At 48.1% G+C, this 16,511-nt stretch overlaps 1 protein-coding gene across 1 annotated transcript; it reads right to left on the bottom strand.

The window, feature by feature from the left end:
* Positions 1 to 2,420: 2,420 nt before the first annotated feature.
* On the bottom strand, positions 2,421 to 16,511 carry LOC146059762 (uncharacterized). Its single transcript, XM_083172263.1, has 11 exons — positions 16,430 to 16,511; positions 15,948 to 16,033; positions 15,485 to 15,551; positions 15,342 to 15,395; positions 14,303 to 14,383; positions 13,839 to 13,916; positions 13,168 to 13,248; positions 12,704 to 12,781; positions 12,125 to 12,235; positions 11,453 to 11,537; positions 2,421 to 2,601 (listed from the first exon to the last, which is right to left on the bottom strand). Exons 6-11 carry the CDS (start codon positions 13,900 to 13,902, stop codon positions 2,565 to 2,567), a joined length of 456 nt encoding a protein of 151 aa, XP_083028389.1. The 5' UTR covers positions 13,903 to 13,916; positions 14,303 to 14,383; positions 15,342 to 15,395; positions 15,485 to 15,551; positions 15,948 to 16,033; positions 16,430 to 16,511; the 3' UTR covers positions 2,421 to 2,564.

Genomic DNA, 16,511 nt, shown 5'->3' with positions numbered 1-16,511 from the left:
AATACTGTAACTCACCCAAATCTAATTCTCTCTGCTCATTATACTGTACATCTGCCCCACCTGCAGTTTTGTCCATCTAAGAAGAATTGTGACAGAAAGAGTGAATGCGAATAAGGCCCTAAATGACAATAGTGGCGTGGCATCAGGAGACAGGGAATGAGAAGCAGGAAATGACTGGGGGTCGGTTGGCTCTTGCTTGGCGGAGAGCTGGGCAGATTGTGCTTACAATTGTGGAGCCTGCTCTTCATGCTATCGCCACTGCAGATGCCTGTCAGTGTGACAGGCTAAATCAGCAGTAGCGGTAGCTACGCCAATCATAACGCTGAGTGGGCGGGCTGCGGATGTATTATATTTAGACTTAAATTAAAAATAGAATTGACAGTGGGTCAGGGAGTAAGTGGTACTGCGTACCTGCAACATACTGTATTTCTTACAGGTACTGTACAGTACTCTGTACCACACCGTACCCCCTTGCTTGCAACACTGCTGTACAGTACTGTAACATCACACACACAACTTTTATTTTTATTATACAGTATTTTGGGGTGGGGGTTCATAGAGAAACACACAGAAAACAGACTGATTAAGTACTTCTATACTATTTTAATACAGTACTACATACCACTGGGTTGTCCATTTATTTTGACTATAACAGGCAATACTTTATATAGATGATTTATGCAATTATTACAAATGTCCGGTGTCAGCACTTCTTGCCAAAATTTACGGATCCCATCCAACAGCTGCTGTTTTGTTGTCGGCTTCGCAGTGTTCCTGATGTAATACTTCATTTGAGCCCATACCAATTCAATTGGATTCATGTCCGGGGATCTAAAGTAAACAGTATGATACAATAAAGGTATTTCAATAATGTTTCTTTTAGAACAGAAAAGCATACAATCTTGATAAAACCATAAAAGTACAGTACAATATTAAAGCAATACTCACTCTGGTGGTGTGCGTTCCCAATTGATGCCTTTCTCTTCCATGAATTTTGCAGAGGCAGAGTGTTTAGGATCATTGTCCTGGAATAGTCTATGATGCGATGGGAAACGTTTCCGCACATATGGCACCATACATCCCTCTACTATTCTTTCTTGAAAGAATTGTTTATCCATGATCCCTAGAGAAAAAAGCAGTATTGTTTATTAATAACCACTGCATTCAATTTTAATTATTGTAGTGTACAGTATAGTACATTATTTCTTACAAACACAGACAACGCATGGTACTGTATACTGTACTATACTGTACCTTCGAACATTAACAATGGGCCAGCTCCCAATCGTGATATGGCTCCCCATACGTGGACTTTCAGTGGATGCTTTGGCCGTGGCTTCAATGAGATATGGTCCTTCTTACGGAATGACATTCGCGAGAACCTCTCGAGTGCAACTGAGGATTCATCGGTGAAAAGGACATCCTGAAAAGTTTCACCGCTCTCAATCCAACGACGTGCCTGTTCCACTCTCTTCTCTTTGTTGACATCTCTAACCATGGGAGTTATCCTGTCAACAGCACAAAAATATACAGGTAATTTAATACAGTACTGTATTATAGACATCATTAAACAACCGTGCAGTACTGTATGCAAATAATGTAGGTATAAACCACTTGAGTGGTACTGTACTGAATGCCTGGAGATTTTCCGGATTCAGCTGTGCTGGTGCAGTGGGCTGTCCCGGAAAATCTCAAGGCATGCCACTATACAGTAGGTGTACGCCAGTGGTGTCCTTGTGTGCACCACTGGTGCAGCACCTCCAGTCAATTCCCCCACCCCTCCCCCACTGCCGGGTATGGTTGGTGCGGCTTGTGGGGGCTGGCGAGTGCTCAGGCCGAGTCCTCCAGAGCTGCCACGAAAATCCCTCATCATGACGCCATTGTCACTATGAGGAACAGTAGCATCAAGCTCTGCCGCCGCTGCCCTGGTACTGTAGGTTTGTACAGCAAAACCCACCACTCAAGGGGTTAATGTGAAATGGCGCGCATTACTGCTCTATACAAAACTCTTACTGTACTGTACCTTGTAGCACAATATTTCCATCCCATTTTCCGACGCATTTTTCGAATGCTGGTGAGTGATATGTCAAAATCATACTCTGTTTTGAAGATGTTTTTAATTTGTCGAGCAGAGATTTCATCATTCTCACGAGTTATTTTCTCCACAATTTTTTCAGCTCTCCTACAGTGCACACAGTAAATAAGAGTTAATGTACAGTACAGTACAAGGCAATGACTGAAACGTTTCATGTTCTATATTACTGTAGTACAGCAAAGGTTAATACTACTGGACATACTGTACAGTACAGTAGTTTATACAGTACCAGTTTAACAAACAATACAGTACAGTACATTACAGGTAATTTACTACACAACACTGATCTTACCAAGAGCACTTTGGAGCAAATATTTCCTTTCTGGCCGTTGTTCTCTCGAAAGCATGATAGCGCACTGTTTGTAAAGTGACTACAATCCCACTTTCCCTCAGCCAAGCCTGGATCTCTTTGGTAGTTTTATTTTCTTTTTTCATGTTTGCAATTATTTTGCTCATCGCCTTGTTGATCTTAACTGGCATTTTGGACAGCTGTACTAGAGACTTCCCTGTATGAAGAGAAGACAGTACATTTAGAAATACAGTACATGGACTTTTTCGCAATACAAATTACTATAGTACATTAAACATTTTTTTTTAAAAATGTTACAGTACCTTTACCCCCCCCCTCCCCCCCCAAAAAAAAAAACAACGTTGGTGGTAATAATTGACAATGATGTACTGTACAGCACTCAGTTGCTAATGCGTCAACTTCTCGTTAGCTCGAGCGTCTCATTAGCTCAAGCGTCCCAGGCTCCGGGGAGGAGGGGTCGGTGTGCTATACGGGCAAGCGTCGGTCGCTCGATATACCGCCAAACGCCTAGGGGCCTCGTGGAAGCGGGGGGGGAGGGAACACTGGGAGAGGTTTGGGAAAGGTTGGAAGCACAGAGAAAGGACGGGGAAACCAGGGCCGTGCGACGGGGAGCGGGCATACAGTAGCCCCGGGGAGGAGGGGCAGCGTCGCTCGAGAGCGCTCGAGGCAGTTTCGCTCGGAGGCAGGGTTACACAAAATGGCCGCCAAATGTCTACGGGCCTCGTGGAAGCGGGGGGGAGGGAACACTGGGAGAGGCTGGAAGCATGGCTGCACGGAGAAAAGACGGGGAAAGCAGGGCAGAGCGACGTGGAGCGGATACCGTCGTTGCTGCTCGAGCGTCTCATTAGCTCGAGCGTCCCATTAGCTCGAGCGTCCCATTAGCTCGAGCGTCCCAGGCTCCGGGGAGGAGGGGTCGGTGTGCTATACGGGCAAGCGTCGGTCGCTCGATATACCGCCAAACGCCTAGGGGCCTCGTGGAAGCGGGGGGAGGGAACACTGGGAGAGGTTTGGGAAAGGTTGGAAGCACAGAGAAAGGACGGGGAAACCAGGGCCGTGCGACGGGGAGCGGGCATACAGTAGCCCCGGGGAGGAGGGGCAGCGTCGCTCGAGAGCGCTCGAGGCAGTTTCGCTCGGAGGCAGGGTTACACAAAATGGCCGCCAAATGTCTACGGGCCTCGTGGAAGCGGGGGGGAGGGAACACTGGGAGAGGCTGGAAGCATGGCTGCACGGAGAAAAGACGGGGAAAGCAGGGCAGAGCGACGTGGAGTGGATACCGTCGGGATACCGTCGTTGCTGCTCGAGCGTCTCATTAGCTCGAGCGTCCCGTTAGCTCGAGCGTCCCAGGCTCCGGGGAGGAGGGGTCGGTGTGCTATACGGGCAAGCGTCGGTCGCTCCATATACCGCCAAACGCCTAGGGGCCTCGTGGAAGCGGGGGGAGGGAACACTGGGAGAGGTTTGGGAAAGGTTGAAAGCACAGAGAAAGGACGGGGAAACCAGGGCTGTGCGACGGGGAGCGGGCATACAGTAGCCCCGGGGAGGAGGGGCAGCGTCGCTCGAGAGCGCTCGAGGCAGTTTCGCTCGGAGGCAGGGTTACACAAAATGGCCGCCAAATGTCTACGGGCCTCGTGGAAGCGGGGGGGAGGGAACACTGGGAGAGGTTGGAAGCATGGCTGCACGGAGAAAAGACGGGGAAAGCAGGGCCGAGCGACGGGGAGCGGATACCGTCGTTGCTGCTCGAGCGTCTCATTAGCTCGAGCGTCTCATTAGCTCGAGCGTCCCAGGCTCCGGGGAGGAGGGGTCGGTGTGCTATACGGGCAAGCGTCGGTCGCTCGATATACCGCCAAACGCCTAGGGGCCTCGTGGAAGCGGGGGGGGGGGGGGAGGGAACACTGGGTGCAATGAGCGTTTACATACAGAATACAGTTTAAAAATAAGGTATATTTATATCGAAATACTGATAGAAAAAGATTTACCGTTCAGGAACTTTTGCTAGTAGCACTTGAAACCAGCCGAGTTCCGTGAGGCCAGCAAAGATTTCAAATGCAAGCAGAAGTACAGGAACGGTATCAGGAAACTTCAAGAAGTCTTGAGAGGAGAGGAGCCGAACAGCAAGTCTGCTTACGAGGAAACAGGTTTGCCGAGTGGTAGCTGGAGTGCCTGGGGACGCCCTTTTTATGTGAAACAAACAAAAGGTTTTTCCCGCCCAAGATCCAGACCCTGAGATTGGTCTCTGCAGATATGTTTGGGGCGTGAACAATTTCCATAATCCAATCACAGGACCTGCTTTGGGCGTGGAAAAAACCTTTTGTTTGTTTCACATAAAAAGGGCGTCCCCAGGCACTCCAGCTACCACTCGGCAAACCTGTTTCCTCGTAAGCAGACTTGCTGTTCGGCTCCTCTCCTCTCAAGACTTCTTGAAGTTTCCTGATACCGTTCCTGTACTTCTGCTTGCATTTGAAATCTTTGCTGGCCTCACGGAACTCGGCTGGTTTCAAGTGCTACTAGCAAAAGTTCCTGAACGGTAAATCTTTTTCTATCAGTATTTCGATATAAATATACCTTATTTTTAAACTGTATTCTGTATGTAAACGCTCATTGCACCCAGTGTTCCCTCCCCCCCCCCCGCTTCCACGAGGCCCCTAGGCGTTTGGCGGTATATCGAGCGACCGACGCTTGCCCGTATAGCACACCGACCCCTCCTCCCCGGAGCCTGGGACGCTCGAGCTAATGGGACGCTCGAGCTAATGGGACGCTCGAGCTAATGAGACGCTCGAGCAGCAACGACGGTATCCGCTCCACGTCGCTCTGCCCTGCTTTCCCCGTCTTTTCTCCGTGCAGCCATGCTTCCAGCCTCTCCCAGTGTTCCCTCCCCCCCGCTTCCACGAGGCCCGTAGACATTTGGCGGCCATTTTGTGTAACCCTGCCTCCGAGCGAAACTGCCTCGAGCGCTCTCGAGCGACGCTGCCCCTCCTCCCCGGGGCTACTGTATGCCCGCTCCCCGTCGCACGGCCCTGGTTTCCCCGTCCTTTCTCTGTGCTTCCAACCTTTCCCAAACCTCTCCCAGTGTTCCCTCCCCCCCGCTTCCACGAGGCCCGTAGACATTTGGCGGCCATTTTGTGTAACCCTGCCTCCGAGCGAAACTGCCTCGAGCGACGCTGCCCCTCCTCCCCGGGGCTACTGTATGCCCGCTCCCCGTCGCACGGCCCTGGTTTCCCCGTCCTTTCTCTGTGCTTCCAACCTTTCCCAAACCTCTCCCAGTGTTCCCTCCCCCCCGCTTCCACGAGGCCCGTAGACATTTGGCGGCCATTTTGTGTAACCCTGCCTCCGAGCGAAACTGCCTCGAGCGACGCTGCCCCTCCTCCCCGGGGCTACTGTATGCCCGCTCCCCGTCGCACGGCCCTGGTTTCCCCGTCCTTTCTCTGTGCTTCCAACCTTTCCCAAACCTCTCCCAGTGTTCCCTCCCCCCCCGCTTCCACGAGGCCCCTAGGCGTTTGGCGGTATATCGAGCGACCGACGCTTGCCCGTATAGCACACCGACCCCTCCTCCCCGGAGCCTGGGACGCTCGAGCTAATGGGACGCTCGAGCTAATGGGACGCTCGAGCTAATGAGACGCTCGAGCAGCAACGACGGTATCCGCTCCACGTCGCTCTGCCCTGCTTTCCCCGTCTTTTCTCCGTGCAGCCATGCTTCCAGCCTCTCCCAGTGTTCCCTCCCCCCCGCTTCCACGAGGCCCGTAGACATTTGGCGGCCATTTTGTGTAACCCTGCCTCCGAGCGAAACTGCCTCGAGCGCTCTCGAGCGACGCTGCCCCTCTTCCCCGGGGCTACTGTATGCCCGCTCCCCGTCGCACGGCCCTGGTTTCCCCGTCCTTTCTCTGTGCTTCCAACCTTTCCCAAACCTCTCCCAGTGTTCCCTCCCCCCCGCTTCCACGAGGCCCGTAGACATTTGGCGGCCATTTTGTGTAACCCTGCATCCGAGCGAAACTGCCTCGAGCGACGCTGCCCCTCCTCCCCGGGGCTACTGTATGCCCGCTCCCCGTCGCACGGCCCTGGTTTCCCCGTCCTTTCTCTGTGCTTCCAACCTTTCCCAAACCTCCCCCCCCCCGCTTCCACGAGGCCCCTAGGCGTTTGGCGGTATATCGAGCGACCGACGCTTGCCCGTATAGCACACCGACCCCTCCTCCCCGGAGCCTGGGACGCTCGAGCTAATGAGACGCTCGAGCTAATGAGACGCTCGAGCTAATGAGACGCTCGAGCAGCAACGACGGTATCCGCTCCCCGTTGCTCGGTCCTGCTTTCCCCGTCTTTTCTACGTGCAGCCGTGCTTCCAACTTTTCCCAAACCTCTCCCAGTGTTCCCTCACCCCCCCCCGCTTCCACGAGGCCCCTAGACATTTGGCGGCCATTTTGTGTAACTCTATTAACATATTACTGTACTTAAACAGTAAAGATGGGCCCCCTGCAGCTCTGGGCCCCATAGCAGCTGCACCCCTTGCACCTACTGTATGGTACAGTAGTTACGGCCATGACAGTACAGTACATACAGTACTGTACAGTCATGTACTGTACTGTAATCTACTGGACATTATTGTGCTACTGTAAAACTGCTTTACTGGATAGTGGAACACAATTTCATGTGTAATTATTTTTTTGTAGACAAACAACAATGAATGTATCAAGTGCAACATTCTATGGAAAACGCAGTGCACGTTCCAACAAGAGACAATTGGCCTTGGATGCATTGGTTCCACAGAATGCACCCAAAAAGGCAAAGAAGACTACTGCCAAAAAAGAGAACATTCCAGTCACAGTAAAGCCAAGGAAAAATGCCAAGGCAAAGAATGGTGTTTTAGAGCAGATTGTAGGTAACGATAACAACGTCCCTTTCTCTATTACAGATATTGAAGCTGGTCCTTCATACAAGGAGACTGTGTTGGCTAAAGATGTACCTGTACCAGTGGTCAGCATTGATCAAACACTGGTACAGGCAGTAAGTATTGATCCAAATGAGGAGTTTGTTGTTTTGGATTTTGTTTCGACCCCAGGTCAACAAGAACATTCTTCACCAAGAAGAAAGCTGGAGACTGTGTTGGCTAAAGATGTACCTGTACCAGTGGTCAGCATTGATCAAACACTGGTACAGGCAGTAAGTATTGATCCAAATGAGGAGTTTGTTGTTTTGGATTTTGTTTCGACCCCAGGTCAACAAGAACATTCTTCACCAAGAAGAAAGCTGGATTTTGGAAATCTTTCAGGAACAAAAGAATTGATGGACAACCTGCAAGACGACCATGGTGCACAGGAGCTTCAAGAAAAGGTACATCGGCTGGAGATCGAAAATGCTGTATTAAAAGATACATTGAAGAACACCGTTGAATCAATGAAGGAGGTCCTCATTGAATCAGTGAAAGAAGACCTCATCAAATCGGTAAGTAATACCATCATGACATCAGTCAATACCCTCATCGAATCAGCGACTCACACCATCACAACATCAGTGAATGACCGGATCATCTGCGCAATGGAAGACATCATCGTTAACACAGTGAAAAAAGCAACACCACAAACCCATGAAGTAGCTGTGCAGATGTGTCGAATTGAAGATGGACCTGGCAGAATAGATGCACTCTGCGAATTGGATGAACCGGGTGAAGTGAATTCATTTGGCGAACTGGGTGCACTCGGTGGATTGGATGGCCCGGGCGAAGTGTCTACATTCAGCGAACTGGGTGCACTCTGTGAAGTGGATTTTGGCGGCGAAGTGAATGCACCCAGTGAAGTGGACACCACAATAGTCGTGAATAGACACGTAGAACTGCCTTCTACAGCACACCAAGTGATGGACTTTGGTGAAGTGACTCTGCAGCTTCCTCGAGCACCCACTCAGTGCAGCACCCCTGCAGAGCCAGACAACGAGACAGACTGTGGACCTGTTCTGCCCAATATTCCACTGTGCGACATCACAGATGCAACGGACGACCTGCTTTATGGAAAGGCACATGAACAACTGAACAGATATGCACAATTTATTTTTCAAGAACATGTGCCACATGATCTTTATTTGTCATGGGCAAACCATGTGAATTACAATGGGAAGAATGGGAAATCTGCACTGCCAAAAAATGTAAGAAAAGACATCATGAGAAGATGTGGCAAACGGATTATACTTCAGAAGCACCATAAAACTTCCATCATCAATACCATCAACGGACTACTACGAATGAAGAGGAGAACAGCATGGAGACGCCTCGATCATGTAAGGCAACCGTTACCACCGTTGCCAACAGTTTGCCCTCCCTTGTGCACAACTCGGTGATGAAGCAGTGGTGTTACTGTACTGTACTTTTAACCGAATACTGAATTTTCCGTGAGTTTGTCTCAGTTCCTTCAAAAGTAAACCTACAGTAAAACAAAACATACTGTACAGTACAAATATACATTACTACTGTATACAGGAATAACAACAAAACATGATATCATTAAAAAAAAAATAAAAAAAAAATAATAATAATAATAATAATAATAATAATAAAAAAAAAGTTGCAAAGTGTTTCTCTTCACCGGTCGGTTTTCCGAGTGTGTGTGCTGCTGTTCCTACACCCCACCCCAAAGACAGTAAATCTAAAAAAAAAAATTACCCAAAACAAAAATTAATAATAATAATAAAAAAATACCTGTACAAAATTCCCAAAAAAAAAAAAAAAAGTTGTGTGTTTTGTTAACATGGTTTTTCTTGTTCTGTGTCGTGGTTACCTTTTTCCCCACTGCATCCAATATTTTCCTTCAGCAGGCTTACTGTACAGTACCTCTGTGTGTGTCAGTGTTCCAAAGTAATGGTAACCCCCTCCATCCCTCCAAAAAAAGGAAAAAAAAAAAACAAAAAAAATACAAAATTCCAAAAAGCAAAAAAAAAAGTTGTGTGTTTTGTTATCATGGTTTTCATCGTTCTGTGTCGTGGTTACCTTTTTCCCCACTGCGTCCGATATTTTCCTTCAGCAGGCTTACTGTATAGTACCTCGGTGTGTGTCAGTGTTCCAAAGTAATGGTAACCCCCTCCATCCCTCCAAAAAAGGGAAAAAAAACCCAAAAAATACAAAATTCCAAAAAGCAAAAAAAAAGTTGTGTGTTTTGTTATCATGGTTTTCATCGTTCTGTGTCGTGGTTACCTTTTTCCCCACTGCGTCCGATATTTTCCTTCAGCAGGCTTACTGTATAGTACCTCGGTGTGTGTCAGTGTTCCAAAGTAATGGTAACCCCCTCCATCCCTCCAAAAAAGGGAAAAAAAACCCAAAAAATACAAAATTCCAAAAAGCAAAAAAAAAGTTGTGTGTTTTGTTAACATGGTTTTTCTTGTTCTGTGTCGTGGTTACCTTTTTCCCCACTGCATCCAATATTTTCCTTCAGCAGGCTTACTGTACAGTACCTCTGTGTGTGTCAGTGTTCCAAAGTAATGGTAACCCCCTCCATCCCTCCAAAAAAAGGAAAAAAAAAAAAAAAAAAAAATACAAAATTCCAAAAAGCAAAAAAAAAAGTTGTGTGTTTTGTTATCATGGTTTTCATCGTTCTGTGTCGTGGTTACCTTTTTCCCCACTGCGTCCGATATTTTCCTTCAGCAGGCTTACTGTATAGTACCTCGGTGTGTGTCAGTGTTCCAAAGTAATGGTAACCCCCTCCATCCCTCCAAAAAAGGGAAAAAAAAACCCAAAAAATACAAAATTCCAAAAAGCAAAAAAAAAGTTGTGTGTTTTGTTAACATGGTTTTTCTTGTTCTGTGTCGTGGTTACCTTTTTCCCCACTGCATCCAATATTTTCCTTCAGCAGGCTTACTGTACAGTACCTCTGTGTGTGTCAGTGTTCCAAAGTAATGGTAACCCCCTCCATCCCAAAAAAATAAAAAAATTCCAAAAAAAAAAATTTGTGTCTTCCTCACCTGGGCCCTTATTCTGGTTGGTGCGGATATTCCCGCATTCTTACGGAGCGGTCCGCACGCCACGGTGTTTTGCCGCATGCGGCCATCGTCCGTAGAAACGCCCACGGGTCCTCCGCATTCGGACGGACTCACTCTTTAAGAACAGGGCGTGTTTACGGACGACATACAAACCATGCGTGTGCGGGGGAAACACTCCGATTCTGCACGGTATTACAGAGTATTACAGAGTATGCTCGGAAATACCGCATCCGAACGGGAGCCAAGCGGTGCTACCGCCCGTAAGCGGAGTATTTACGCCAAACAACCCACTATGAAGTATCTTCTGCAATACATCACATGACCCACTTATTATACATGTCTAATACACATGTGTATTGATAGTATTAATATTCAGTCATGTCCATTGTTAGCAGTTTTTAAGTGTGGGACAAGTACAGCATATGTGGGGGATTACTAAGGTTTCCTTGAAGCAGCAATGGTTTCAATTAAAGCACTGACAAGCGGCCTATTAGTGAGTAATGAGTAAAGGAGTAGATTCTATTGGGTTCAGGTGTTAATGGTTGTAGTCATTAGGCGTACGTTCGCCTACCGCATGAACGAGTGGTGTCCGCAAAGCAATAGTACACTTGTGGACACCGCACATTTCTGCCCTTTTTGATCGCGTGCATTCGGAGTGGTTTCCGAATGTACGCCCCCCAACATAAGTGTACTCCCCCGTGTCCGCCCATGTTTCCGCCCCGTTTTGCCCACTTTGAAACTACGCCCATGTGTCATTCCGCATGACGCCCATAATACGCCCCTATTTCCCGACTGATAGCGGTGAACAGTTTTGTACGGGATTTGGCCGAACTGGTACCGAGTCAAGGCGTGGCACATGCGCGTAGCGTTCTCCACGCATGCGCAGACGCCGTAAAGACGCGATCCGTAAGTACGCGGTAAAGTCCGCGTCAATCAGAATAAGGGCCCTTGTAACCTTTTCCCCACTGATTGGACTACTGTACTGTACAGTATATCCCTTGTCGCACATGTGCTGTCAATAAAGAGACAATACTACAGTAGTGAACATACAGTAAACCCTTTTATGTACAGCATACTGTAAATTAAAAATAAAAAATTACAGCCGTTGGAAGGCCACCGTAAAAGCATGGTCCACGAGCTGGTGCATGGTGGCTTCTATGTTGGCCATGGTGCGATGGAAGTTTTCTGTTGGGGAATAAAAAGGATACTGTAGTATTACTGTACGATACAGTAAGCAAAAAACTACTGTACTTTAAGAAACATACAGTACAGTACTGTACTGTAACTACAGTACAGTATAGAAACATAGGGGAAAAAGGGACCTTTTCATTTCACAACTATCCAATTACAGTACACATGGAGTTGGATATACTGTACTGTAAACCCGAAGCGTGGCGAGCACACGCGGATTCGTTAAAAAGTACAGTATTCCACGCTCTATCGTGGGGCGCCACGCTTCGGGCTTGGCCAGGTTTACAGTACAGTATATCCAACTCCGTGCGTAGTTCGATAGTAGGGAAATGAACAGGTCCCTTTTTTCCGATAAAATTCTACGTACTGTATGTTAAAATGGACTCAGTCCATTTTAACATTGCATCCTATGTAAAAATAGGGACGATCGCGTTGGTTGCATCACATGCGATTTGGTCGGATGTGATGTGATCGACGAGATTATCGTGTCTGCCTAAATTTAAGGTCACTAAAATCTAGAGGTCACAAAAATCAGCATTCCAGTTACTACTGTACCTACAGTACAGTGCAATATGATTTACCTCTGGATACTGGGTCCTCGGGGAGAGGATGGCTGTTTGCCACAGCTCTGCAGACAAACCGAATCATCCTATGGAAAAGTGGCCAGAGAAGCCGCAGCCTCTCACGGTTGTCTGTGAAAATGCAAAGTACAGTACAGTGAAAAACTGTAGGTTTGTTTGCAGAGGTCACGCTGCGCAGAGCCAAGGACGCCGCCCCCGCCCCCCGCAGGACGCCGGACATCCCTCCCGACGCTCACCGCCACAGCCCGCCCGCCCCCCCCCGACAGGCTCCCCGGCCGCACCGCAATGTACAGTACAGTAAGTACAGTAGATATGCGGGGCGGCCGGGGAGTTTTTTTTTTTTTTTAATGGGGAGCCAATCCCGGGATCCCGGGAATCCCGGGATCTGGCATTTTTCAATCCCGAATCATGGGATTGAAAAAATGCCCCGGGATTGGCCACCCTAGTCGCCATGCTGGGAGGAGAGGGGAAGTCGTATGGACAGTATAATCCATGTACAGTAGCCCCTTTTTCAGTGACTCCATGCTGTCTCTGTCCCAGATGAAATCAGAGTAATGTACAGTACTGTACAGTACTTACCAGCTGCCACTGGCCTGGGGTGGGATGGTTCGGTTGGTCTGCGGGGGCGGGGGCGGAGGGTCATGTGGATGGGTGGGACTGCAGAAAAGAACAGAAAAAGAGGTTAGTTTGCAACATATTGTAATTTACTGTACAGTGTTATGGTCACCAAAATCTATTTTGGCTGAGGCATCCAGATGTGCCACATGGTTGGACCCCAGATACAGTACAGTAGGTACCGTATAAGGTACACACAATGACATGGACCCTTTTTCCCATACAATTCTACTGTACTGTATGTTGAATCGTATGGAAAATCGCATCGCATACAATTTGGGCGCATGCGATGCGATAATCACATTGAATCGGATTGTACTGTACAGTATGCCTTAAATTAAGGCATACAGTACAATCGTACAATAATATCGGGCGTGCAGATGCAGCATTACACCAGTACTGTACAGTACCTACAATACTGTACTTACCGACCGCGCTTGGACTAGGCTCCGGCAGGGTGGCGGCGAGGGTGGCCCTCTCCTCGAGGTGGGGGGGGAAGCTTTCAGATGCTGCAAATGTACAAAAAAGACGAAATAAAGACACTGTACAGTATAATCTCAAGCAGGGGTGTTTTTCAACAGGCTCCAGCAGGAACTGATACCCTTATTCTGCCTCCTACAGTAGATGGACAAACCCATGTGCACTGCAGGGGAGGCAGTGCAAAATGACACACCCAAATCTAACTGCACAAGTACTGTATAGTAACACTGCCTCACCAGGGGCCAGATTCTATAAGCTTTAAAAGTGATAAGTTTCACAGTGATAAACAGCCAGCCAATCAGCTCCTACCTGCCATGTCACAGACTGTGTTTGAAAAAGTACTGTAAGTACAGTAGATATGCGGGGCGGCCGGGGAGTTTTTTTTTTTTTTTTTAATGGGGAGCCAATCCCGGGAATCCCGGGATCTGGCATTTTTCAATCCCGAATCATGGGATTGAAAAAATGCCCCGGGATTGGCCACCCTAGTCGCCATGCTGGGAGGAGAGGGGAAGTCGTATGGACAGTATAATCCATGTACAGTAGCCCCTTTTTCAGTGACTCCATGCTGTCTCTGTCCCAGATGAAATCAGAGTAATGTACAGTACTGTACAGTACTTACCAGCTGCCACTGGCCTGGGGTGGGATGGTTCGGTTGGTCTGTGGGGGCGGGGGCGGAGGGTCATGTGGATGGGTGGGACTGCAGAAAAGAACAGAAAAAGAGGTTAGTTTGCAACATATTGTAATTTACTGTACAGTGTTATGGTCACCAAAATCTATTTTGGCTGAGGCATCCAGATGTGCCACATGGTTGGACCCCAGATACAGTACAGTAGGTACCGTATAAGGTACAGTACACACAATGACATGGACCCTTTTTCCCATACAATTCTACTGTATGTTGAATCGTATGGAAAATCGCATCGCATACAATTTGGGCGCATGTGATGCGATGCGATAATCACATTGAATCGGATTGTACTGTATGCCTTAAATTAAGGCATACAGTACAATCCTACAATAATATCGGGCGTGCAGATACAGCATTACACCAGTACTGTACAGTACCTACAATACTGTACTTACCGACCGCGCTTGGACTAGGCTCCGGCAGGGTGGCGGCGAGGGTGGCCCTCTCCTCGAGGTGGGGGGGGAAGCTTTCAGATGCTGCAAATGTACAAAAAAGACGAAATAAAGACACTGTACAGTATAATCTCAAGCAGGTGTGTTTTTCAACAGGCTCCAGCAGGAACTGATGCCCTTATTCTGCCTCCTACAGTAGATGGACAAACCCATGTGCACTGCAGGGGAGGCAGTGCAAAATGACACACCCAAATCTAACTGCACAAGTACTGTATAGTAACACTGCCTCACCAGGGGCCAGATTCTATAAGCTTTAAAAGTGATAAGTTTCACAGTTATAAACAGCCAGCCAATCAGCTCCTACAGTACCTGCCATGTCACAGACTGTGTTTGAAAAATAACAGGCAGGAGCTGATTGGCTGGCTGTTTATCACTGTGAAACTTATCTCTTTTGAAGCTTATAGAATCTGGCCCCTGATGAGCACATGGGTTTGTCCATCTACAGTAAGAAGGATTTTGCCAGAGAGTGAAGCAGGTGTTACACAGTACACATGTCGGTCCCACAGATACTGTACTGTACTATACAGTATTTTCCGTTGCACAAGGTGGACCCACAGTTACAGTACTGTGCAGTATATGGCACACATGTGGGCACCACAAGTACTGTACTGTACTTTGCTGTACAGCAGGGGCGGACAAACCGGTCCTCAAGATCTACCAACGGTCCAGGTTTTCCATATCACCAAGCTGGAGCACAGCTGCAGTCATTACTACAGTACAGTAACTGTCACATTTTCAAACCTGCTGCATTCATTCCTACTATACAGATCCACGGGTTGCCTGAAAAACATGAACTGTTGGTACTGTAGATCTTGAGGAAAGGTTTGGCCACCCCTGCTGTACAGTATGTACAGTACTGTACAGTATTAGAGGGTTCACATGGTGGGCCCACAGATGTGATTAAGTACACATGTTGGGCCCACAATTACTGTAATATCCGGTACATGCTGTGTGCTGTTGTACAGTACAATACTGTACTTACCATCTGCACTGGGCAACTCCTGCTCCTCCGCACTGGTATCAATCACCAGGCGTCCTGTGTGTAAAAGATGGAGTACGTATCAAGTATCGTCATACAGTATACAGTTAATAATAGTAGAAAATAGTGACCATAACAATGATTACCACTATCAGAGCTGTCTGGGCTCAGAGACTCCTCCTCCAGCTGGGTGGCAGGGAGGCTTTCTGGAGCTGCAAATGTCAAAAAAAAAAAGGACAAAATAAAGAGGGTGTATCGTGCAAGCAGGGGTATTTTTGAACAGGCTCCAGCAGGAACTGATGCCCTTACTCTGCTTCACTCTCTGACAAAATCCTCCCCCAGTAGATGGACAAACCCATGTGCACAGCAGGCGAGGCAGTGCAAAATGACACACCCAAATCTACTGTACAGTACATACTGTAATTCTCTCTGCGCAAGTCCAGTAACACCTGCCTCACCTGCAGTGCACATGGGTTTGTCCATCCAAGAAGGATTTTGTCAGAGAGTGAAGAAGAACAAGGGCCTCAGTACATGCTGGAGCCTGTTTCAAAAATACTTTTCCGGTACAGATGGTGAGAGCCCTGGTGTTATACTGTACAATACTTACCAAACCGCGCTCAGAGACTCCTCCTCCAGCTGGGTGGGGGCAGAGGTGGCCCTCTCCTCCTGGGTGGCGGCAGGGAGGCTTTCTGGAGCTGCAAATGTCAAAAAAAAAAAAAAGGACAAAAAAAGAGGGTGTATCGTGCAAGCAGGGGTATTTTTGAACAGGCTCCAGCAGGAACTGATGCCCTTACTAGCTTCACTCTCTGACAAAATCCTCCCCACAGTAGATGGACAAACCCATGTGCACAGCAGGCGAGGCAGTGCAAAATGACACACCCAAATCTACTGTACAGTAGATACTGTAATTCTCTCTGCGCAAGTCCAGTAACACCTGCCTCACCTGCAGTGCACATGGGTTTGTCCATCCAAGAAGGATTTTGTCAGAGAGTGAAGAAGAACAAGGGCCTCAGTACATGCTGGAGCCTGTTCAAAAATACTTTTCCGGTACAGATGGTGAGAGCCCTGGTGTTATACTGTACAATACTTACCAACCGCGCTCAGAGACTCCTCCTCCAGCTGGGTGGGGGCAGAGGTGGCCCTCTCCTCCTGGGTGGCGGCAGGGAGGCTTTC

The sequence above is a fragment of the Crinia signifera genome, chromosome 2 (genome assembly GCF_055691185.1).
Source record: "Crinia signifera chromosome 2, ASM5569118v1, whole genome shotgun sequence".
Taxonomy (NCBI): domain Eukaryota; kingdom Metazoa; phylum Chordata; class Amphibia; order Anura; family Myobatrachidae; genus Crinia; species Crinia signifera.
Note: the sequence above shows the minus strand (reverse complement) of the source record. Positions and strands in the feature narration are given on the sequence as shown.

Excerpts from the sequence above, each read along its gene's own strand:
- LOC146059762 (XM_083172263.1), bottom strand. The coding sequence starts at position 13,902 with ATGACCCTCCGCCCCCGCCCCCACAGACCAACCGAACCATCCCACCCC. Across the intron at positions 12,236-12,703 it reads CCCCAGGCCAGTGGCAGCTG|ACAACCGTGAGAGGCTGCGG; the intron begins GTAAGTACTGTA and ends GCATTTTCACAG. Across the intron at positions 2,602-11,452 it reads ACGGTGGCCTTCCAACGGCT|GGAAGTCTCTAGTACAGCTG; the intron begins GTAATTTTTTAT and ends CTCTTCATACAG.